General features: G+C 47.3%; 1 protein-coding gene across 1 annotated transcript in view; it reads right to left on the reverse strand.

Moving 5' to 3' along the window:
- Positions 1-9,491, reverse strand: part of WIF1 (WNT inhibitory factor 1) — a 75,480-nt gene that overhangs the window by 10,765 nt on the left and 55,224 nt on the right. The window contains exons 4-7 of the mRNA XM_003798530.2: positions 8,740-8,880; positions 7,759-7,854; positions 6,141-6,236; positions 1,414-1,509 (exon numbers count right to left, since the gene is read on the reverse strand). Coding sequence (XP_003798578.1) covers positions 1,414-1,509; positions 6,141-6,236; positions 7,759-7,854; positions 8,740-8,880 — 429 coding nt within the window. The remainder of the gene's footprint in view (positions 1-1,413; positions 1,510-6,140; positions 6,237-7,758; positions 7,855-8,739; positions 8,881-9,491) is intronic.

Consider the following 9,491-nt stretch of genomic DNA (forward strand, 5'->3'; position numbering starts at 1 on the left):
AAAAAAAAAAAAAAAGATTCCTAACATGAACCAACTGAGTGCATAGTGTCTGAGAGCGAGAGAATGGGGGGGGGGCTGGAGAGAGCACTGGGGGACTCAGCTCAGAGAGACGTCTATATCAGGAAAGGGTAATTATTATAATAAGAATAGGAACCACAGCCAGACAATTAATTACATGTTATGGAAACTTTAGAGGTATTTCATTTGAACTCTATGAAGAATGATTACCCCATCTACTACTCATTAAAGCACAAAACCCCACAAATAAATTAGAGGTTGAAAGTTAAAAGAGAAACTCAGCATTATTCAATTTTGAACCCACTACCGTGTCAGAAGCTATGGCTGCACCAGACACAGTGGTGCTCTGCGGCCACAGCACTGCTGGGAACGACAGTGCCACCCACGTCTCCCTCAACACACATCCGGCAAGGCAGGGCTGGCACCCTCAGTGTCCCTCGCATCCCCTGCATCCCTCCAGGGGTGTGTTTCAGTGCTGTCTGTTTTCTGGGCCACACAGGAATCTGGAAAGGTTACAGGGCCACATGGCCGGTAGGGGCAGTGCCAAGACAAGCAGTGGGTGTGCCGATTCCCCAGACAGCCCACCACGTCCACCTCACATTTCAACTTTCCTGAATGGAATCAAGCCACACACAGGGGGGGCATGGTGGAGCCAAATCCTGCTCTTAGAGCTCAGCTACTTCCTTAAACATGCATGTGACGCTCCCCGCACGCAGAGTCCCTCAGCGCCCCACGTGGAGCGCGCTCAATGCCCTGCATGCAGAGCCCCTCAGTGCCCCCCATGCAGAGCCCTCTGCGCCCGACATGGAGCACACTCAGCACCCTGCACACAGAGCCCCTCAGAGCGCGACTGTGCTTCTAGTTTCCACTGCCACCTGCTAGTGTTTCTCATTCTTGAACTTGAACTTCAAAGATAGGGCTGGTGCAGCAGGCACTGCTGGGCCGGCTCCTCCCAGCTGGCACCCTGCCTGCGTGGCGGCATGCCCTTGTGCGCTGTTCACTTTTTACTGCTGTGCACCTTTCCCCCGCTCTTCTCTTGGGTCTGGCCTTTTCTCTTAGATGGGCAATGGGCTGGCGCTAGCTCAGGGTGCCTGGCAGTGGGTAGCCTGCAGAGCTCAGCCTGCATATCTGGGCTGAAGTCATGGGCCAGAAAAATGAGGAAGGGACAGAACTACTAAGGAGGAACAAGTACAACATGCCAAGCAATCTAGACCCAGGCGGGCTGAGTCTGAGGGCCTCTGCTCCCGTCCTCTCAGGTGAGCTCTGTCACTCTTTAGCCGACTGAGTGGCAGGTGAATCAAGTGGCCTAAGGCCCTCATTGTCTGGGCTTCACATTCCTCCTGGATCACGGAAGGGTTAGAAGCGGAGGAGAGAGCAGAAGGCAATAATACTCACTTATTTCACACTGCTCGCCCTCTAGTCCCGGGGGGCAGATGCACTTTCCGGGGTAGGAGCAGGTACCTCCGTTGAAGCAGGTGGTTGAGCAGTTTGCTGTAACAATGAGACGGTGAGTTAAACTGAGTAAAAACACCACTTAAAGTGAGATGCCATTTCTTAATCTCTGCTACTTGCAATAAAGCAATCCACTTGACAAATACAGGCACTGTAACAGACAGCCTGACCATCTGCAGATTCCAGAACATAACAGCATTCCACACACACAATGTACCGCCACCTCCCGGAGTTTACATCTTACTGAGGAAAGGCTCAGGGTGGAAAACATTAGCTTTTTAATTTTCTTATAAATATCTGTGTCCTTAAAAGGAGAGGAATGCTACAAGCCCAAGAAACTAGTTTTTGGGCTCTGCACCTGTGGCTCAGTGAGTAGGGTGCTGGCCACATACACCGAAGGTGGCAGGTTCAAGCCCAGCCCAGGCCTGCTAAACAACAATGACAACTGCAACCAAAAAATAGCAGGGCGTCATGGTGGGCGCCTGTAGTCCCAGCTACTCAGGAGGCTGAGGCAGAGAATCGCTTAAGCCCAAGAGTTTGAGGTTGTTTCGAGCTGTGACACCGTGGCACTCTACCGAGGGCAACATAATGAAACACTATCTCAAAAAAAAAAAAAAGATAACAGTTTTTGGTAAACACCAGGTGGAGGACAAAGGAAGGGGCTTACCTTGGAACAAATAAAGGGAGAGAGGCCCCAAGTATCAGCCTTCAACAAAGGGGAAAGCACATTCCTTTCAGAATCAGATGAAGAGACTCATCTGACCTAACGGGAGTTTTTATTTTTTTTGAGACCAAGTCTTACTTTGTTACCCTCAGTAGAGTGCTGTGGTGTCATAGCTCATAGCAACTGCAAACTCTTGGGCTGAAGAGATCCTCCTGCCTCAGCCTCCCAAGTAGTTGGGACTATCAGTGTCTGCCACAACGCCTGGCTATTTTTTTTTTTTTTTTTAGATGGGGGTCTTGCTCTTTCTCAGGCTGGTCTTCAACTTGCGAGCTCAGGCAATCCACCCACCGTGGCCTTCCAGAGTTTTAGGATTATAAGCATGAACCACTGCACCCGGCCTCTAATAGTTTTTGAAACAGACTTTTGTGTCATCTGGAGAAAGGAGTGATTATATTCCAAAAAAGCACTGACTGTAGCCCGTGGGAGGGGAGGTGGTGGCCGTGGGCGGGGACAGAGCTGGCTGAGCAGCAGGGAGAGGCCGTCACTGACTGGGGAGCGAGCACACTGTCAGGCTGTGCACCCTGCTCCCTCGCGCTCCTGTCAGTTTCTGGAATGTTGCCATTCACCTAGAATACAGGGAGGACAGAGAAATGGGGATGGGGAGAGAAAATACCTCAAAGTAGGCAAGCTGGCTCCTTCTGTAAAGGAAATTAGGATGAGAGCTTGGGTTGTTAGCAATTCCAGCTATGTGACCTACATGTTCTTGTCCTCTATCAAAAAGGCCAAAATCGTCCATAGATGAACAAAAGCTAAAGTAGGAAATCTGGAAATTGTAGGTGCATGCTTCCTTTTTGGAAAGAAAGTCCAAGTACAATGGACTAGAAACGTCATGCGTTGTAACCAGCAAATGTGGTTTGAAATCACTGCTGTCTCACAGCCTAAGGCAACACTGTACTTGATGCCGTGAAATTGAGCCCATGGCAGTGGTGGCATCTCAGCCCAGGACTGAGGGTTTCAGAGAAGCAGAGCTCTGGCCCTCTCTTTGCTACTCGCCACCAGCGTGGCCAGGGCTGAAGAGCAGTCTGTGTGTCCCGCCTGCCCCCTTGCCCCTGTTTCTCTTGGGGCTGAGGGGCAATAACAAACATTGGGATCAGTGCCGCCTGGATGGTGCTCTGTGGACACTGACCCTTTCTGACCACTTCACTGAAAGTATAGACTCTGACAACAGTCAGAGGTGTCCAACCTTTTGGCTTCTGTTCCAGCCACAGTGGAGGAAGAAGAGCTGTCTTGGGCCGCACATTAAATACACAAACACTGACACAAGCTAATGAGCAGGTGTAAGGTCTATGCATAATTTTCAAGATACCCCCAACCTCAGATAAGCAAACACACCCCCACATAACCTGCTGGTGGCCCGCAGCAGGGGGGCAGGACCCGCCCGGCAGCCAGACCCTCACTACTTGTGTAACATTTTGCCGTCCTGACCAAACTTCCCTGCGCTTCTGTTGTGTAATGACTCTTTACGAGAAATATGGAGCCAGAGACCCTGAGTCCCTCTTACTGGGGCTGCCGGTTTGCTGGTCAGCGCTTCACGTTACCTCAGTTCCTGGATTCTGGGACAGATGTCCCAAAGGCCAATGAAAATTATTCTTTAACTTTTGTTCAAATATATAGTACTAATGTGGAACTCCATGTCAATAATTTAACCATTTTTCAGAAGTTCCATACTCTCTCTTAGATAATAAAAACATCTTTTTGTTGAGGTCGTACCAAATATTATTTCTTTACATTCTCAAATCTCCAGAGATATGGAGTGGGATTTCAAAAGACTTTCCAAAAGAATTTTTTTAAAAAAAATTAGTAGTAGGAAGATCTTTCATTTGAAAGATAAGACAGAATGTAAAATGTACTGGAATATAGATAGATTCCTTCTGCAGTGACTGTGCAATTTTTGTGCCACTGTAGCCCTAGAAAATATTACGACTGACACTTGAGTGTGCAAGCCTCAGTGGGAATGGCTACGTCTGCAAAGCAGGCCTCACAAACGACCCCTCTAAACCTGGGAATACGTGGGCTCCTCATCCAAATCTCTGAAGGATGCACTTTATCTCTTAATAGCTTTGAGATAAGACGAGCTCAATTCTGCTTCTAAAAATGTCTAGTTTTGAATCATAGAGATGCTGAATGCTGAATTCAGACAAATAAAAAGATTGACAATGAAGAATTTAATCAGTGGCCGTTAACTTTTATCAGTGTCAACTTGAAATTCTATGGATACACAATTTTAAAATGACTTTAAATCCAATGCTATTGTTTTCAAAGACCACTTTTAAGAAAAAGATAGAAATGCATTCACATGTTATCTCGATGTCACTACCACATATGGCTCAAGGGTGAGGGCAGGAAGGTCAAAACCTGATTCCAAGTCTGAAGGTGAAGGAAGCAGGACGCACAGAGATTAAGCTGACTGCCCGGGCCCAGCGTCACCGGCAGAGGAACCGAGACCTGGATGAAGTACCCTGGCTGGCAACCTGGCACCGTGGAAGATGTGAATTTGAGTCAAATGACCTCATTTTGCTTCACTAGGAATGAGATGGATGATACTTTACAAATATCAAAAGGAGAGTCAAATCAGACAATTATTTGCAAGTACTTTGTGTGTCATAAACTAGCAGAAAACCATACGTTATTATTCTGACTCATGCTGAGGCTCTTTCCTTTCTTTAAAACGAAACAAAATAAAACTGCTCGTTGCAATCCTACTGATACTGAGTGATCACTACAGAAACGTTTCTCAAAAATTAAACTTATTCTATTTCATTTCATAATATACTCATGCAACCAGCATTTTGGATGCAAGGATAACTTCATTAAATATAGACACATTGCAGGAATAGTCTTTCATTTTTTTTTTCTACTTAAAAGATGTGAACTGGGCAAAACTGACAGGTATCTTGTAAAGAGTACGAATCACTCGACAATATTTTAGGGCCAATTAGAGTCACTAAAATCTGGCTATGTTGCTGCCATGTTAAGAAGGAGAAACTTATTTCCCAGGGAGATGATCTGTGAGCAGGGTATTGAATTGGGGGTCAGCAAACTCCTAGGTCAGGCAATTTAGAGCAGGTTATTTAACTTAGAAGCTCACCCACGAAACTGATAGAGGACATACCAAAACTGTGTATGTTAGAGATAGATTCTATCCACAAACAGCTACATTCCCACAACGTGAACTGTCCATGGGAGAGAGCTGTCCAGCCAGGGACAGCATTTCTTCTGCCCATCCTGATGGAACCACAAGGCTAATTCCTACCCATGGAATAACTGTGGAAGTTTTCTGGGTCAAATCTGGGCTTTTGTAATTTTTCTTTTCTTTTTTTTTTGAGACAGAGCCTCAAGCTGTCCCCCTGGGTAGAGTGCCGTAGCATCACAGCTCACAGCAACCTCCAACTCCTGGGCTTAAACGAGTCTCCTGCCTCAGCCTCCCAAGTAGCTGGGACTATAGGCACCCGCCACAACGCCCAGCTATTTTTTGGTTGCAGCCATCATTGTTGTTTGGTGGGCCCGGGCTGGATTCAAACCCGCCAGCTCAGGTGTATGTGGCTGGCGCCTTAGCCACTTGAGCCACAGGCGCCGAGCCTGTAATTTTTATTTTCAGCAGTTTCTGTTCCAATCTTTCCCTGCTTGTTGGCTGGATCTGGAGAGCTCTAAAGCTTTAGGCAGGATCCCAGGTGGATGGTGCCTGGGCCCCGAGTCACCGTGTGGCGCAGAACAGCTCTGTCCCTGGCCAGGTATCCCTGCACCAAAGCACGTGAGCCAAAAAAGCTTTCTTGCTGTGTGAAGCTGAACTAAAGTTGGGTTAAGTGATAACAGCAGCCACTTTGCCCTAAGGACACACCTTGTTTACAGAGCTGTTAAGAAAAACCAATGACATTTGAAGTACCATTACTCTAGTCAAACATTTTAAACATAAAAAGAAATAAAATTTCAAAACAAAATTTGTTACCTTTATCACAATTGATGCCATAGAATCCAGGTGGGCAGATGCAGAAGCCGGGAGTCACACAGAGTCCACCGTTCATGCACCGTGGGGTGCACAGGGCTGGGGGAGGGGAACCCCGAGTGAGGCCAACCGAGCAGGACCATTTCCAAATGTTAGTAATAATGACAGGCCTATATTTTCAAGCTTTCACTCTAAAATGGTTACTCTTCAGAAAGTTTGCTATATTAAAACCTATTTTTGTGTTATGAATAAGACTACTTTTCAGCTTCTCACTCAAGTTCTTTTTATTATTTTTGTTTTATTATTTTTTCTAGCCTGGGTAGAGTGCCATGGGGTCACAACTCACAGCAACCTCAAACTCCCGGGCTCAAGTGACCCTCCTGCCTCACCCTCTGAGGTAGCTGGGAGTAGAGGCAACAGCAACAACACCCGACTTATTTTCTATTTTTAGCAGCGACAGGATCTCACTCTCACTCAGGCCGGCCTGGAACTCCTGAGCTCAGGCAATCCACCCACTTCTGTCTCCCAGATGCTGGGATCACAGGCATGAGCCCCTGTGCCCCGCCTCTCACTCAAGTTCTTAGAGAAGACTTCAGAATGTGTTCCATTTGAATGCCTGATTAATTTTTTCCCAGAATCATTTCAACTAAGATGAGATCTTCCTAAAAGTACATATTCTGTCTCTCCTCTATTTCCTTTATCTTCCAACTCAAAGATAATTGCAATAAACAAAATTTTAAAATATTCTAATTTCTTAAAGATTAAAAATATTTCACTTACTCTGTCAAATAAGCTCTTACTATTTAAGCATCTTATAATAAATACCCATTTTCTTGGTTATCTCTTTTTTTCATATAATTTTCTTAAAGTAATTTCTTGAAATATACATACTAAAAATGATTATGATTTTAACTTCATAACAGATATAGTGTTAATTGTGATGAAGATATTTTTAACTAGAATAATTTCAAATTAATGGTAATACTAGCTTTTTAAACCCAACTTAAACAGAGGGAAAAGAATGCAAAACTTTCATAAAATTATACCAAAGCACAGCACATATAGTAGTGGGGGTGTGAGGAATGGCCACAGAAGTGAATACTGCACCAAAAGTTCTCTGTCCCTGTCATCCCAACAACTGGATTTAACAGAAAACTAATTCCAAAAGATACACTTTCTTTTTTTTTTTTTTTGAGACAGAGCCTCAAGCTATCCCCCTGGGTAGAGTGCCGTGGCATTACAGCTCACAGCAACCTCCAACTCCTGGGCTCAAGCGAGTCTCCTGCCTCCGCCTCCCAAGTAGCTGGGACCACAGGCACCCACCACAACGCCTGGCTATTTTTTGGTTGCAACCGTCATTGTTGTTTGGCAGGTCCGGGCTGGGGATTCGAACCCGCCACCTTAGGTGTACGTGGCTGGCGCCTTAGCCAGCTGAGCTATAGGCGCTGAGCCAAGATACACTTTCAATAACTCTTCTGTGGCTTTTTCAAAAGTTTTACCAGTCCTTATAATAACGTGACCAGAAAAATAATTTCAGGTATTAACAATTCCCGAGGTCTCCCTGGTGATGTCCGAGTGCTCAGGAGGCTGGCGGGGGAAGTCAGCTCTCCACGTCCCCTACCTTTCTCGCAGTGAGGGCCAAAGAATCCGTCCGGGCACTCGCAGACACGTCTCTCGTTACAAAAGCCTCCGTTTCGGCAGCCTCCGGGGCACTCGGCTTCACCAAACAGAAACAAGGTTATGTGGACACCCTTGAAATCACGGTGGGTGAATGGCAGGTGCACGAGATGTCAGAGGTGGTGCCTGGCTGAATCCCTGCACTCCCACCCCGTTCTCTCTGTATCCTGCAGATGTCACTACATCTTCTTCACGGCACACTTCGCTCTCTCTATCCTCTTTCCAGAGCAGGGGCTCATGGAGTAATGAAAACAAGGTTTACTCTGCTATCGTCCCCACTTATCAATCTTCTGTACTGTATTGAGCTCACACTGTAACGGGATGCAGGGTCCGCCTCCAGTATTCCCTCTGGGAGGGCACAGTGACTTGTGATGCACTTTTGAGCACTGAAGCTCCACAGCTCAGATTCTGCACTGGAGAAGCTTGGGCAGGGGAGGGAGGGTTGAGAAAGGAGCAGCGTATGGTCTGTGGTGCCTAAGGGGGCACTGGGCATGGCGAGAGGGGATGAGGCTTTGGCCTGGCAGAGGTCACTGGTGTCACGGTGACTCCTCCATGGCTGTTAGCACCACGATGTGGGCAGGGGTCTCAGCAGCGTTGCCTTTAACAGCTGGAACTTCTGGGATGACTGGCAACCTTGCTAAAAGGAGCCAGGCCAAGCAAAAGGGACACGTGACCAAAGGTGAAGCTGTCACAGGGGCCTCCCAAACACTGCACAGAAAGCGTGTGGACAAGGAGTGTTGGAGCCCCTAAAATTGTAAGGGGGGGGTCAAAGCAGAGAAAGCCATCTCAGCCCGTTACCGAGCCCTGGGTTTACCACCCCTCCGCCTGTGGTATGGTTATACAGCAATTATTCCAGAAAACTGTAGATATAAATTTTTGCCCAAATCACACCCTGAGGCATTATGAGCCTTTTCTTGACTCTTACCTTGTTGGCACGTTTTAAAGAAGATAGCATTCTGAGGCGTCTGGAGGATGGGGCTGCCCTCAGAGTTCATCACAATCACGTTCACTTCAAACGCTGCCACCCCGTCTTGTTTTCCAAGACACGGGAAACCGACCTGAACAACTAAAAGGAAAACAGAAGGAGGTGGAGAGAGAGTTCATCCGGCTGCTTCCAGCTTCACGGAAGACTTGGGAGAGAGAAAGAACAAAGAAAAACGTGGACTTTCCACGACCTCCTTGTGTGTCCACCCGACCGTGAACTGTATCGTGATTGCTGGGACCTTCTCCACCAAACTTGAGGATCATGCTCGCTGGAGAAAGAATGAACGAATGGCTGTCATTAACTCGTACCTCACTGACACCGAATCAGGAATCTGCAGGAGACACCTGAAAAGAAACACCTTGGTAATAAGGGAATGGGGAAGGGAGAGAGAGCACGAGAGAACTACACCACTGCTTGGCAGTCTCCACACCTGTGGTGTAAATAGCCACCGGGATCAGTTCTATAAACAGCCACGGGGGAAGTTAGGGGAGGCTCCCACTAGGCTCCTACTAGGCCTCCTGCTAAGACTGACTGAGGCGCTCCGGCACCTCTGGCCTGACTGAGACAGCGGGCTCCCTGACCTCTGGGGAGCCTGACCTGACTGAGACAGCGGGCTCCCTAACCTCTGGGGAGCCTTACATGACTGAGACAGCGGGCTCCCTGACCTCTGGGGAGCCTTACATGACTGAGAC

This window comes from Otolemur garnettii, unplaced genomic scaffold (assembly GCF_000181295.1).
Source record: "Otolemur garnettii isolate 467f Iridium unplaced genomic scaffold, OtoGar3 scaffold00138, whole genome shotgun sequence".
In the NCBI taxonomy this organism is placed as follows: domain Eukaryota; kingdom Metazoa; phylum Chordata; class Mammalia; order Primates; family Galagidae; genus Otolemur; species Otolemur garnettii.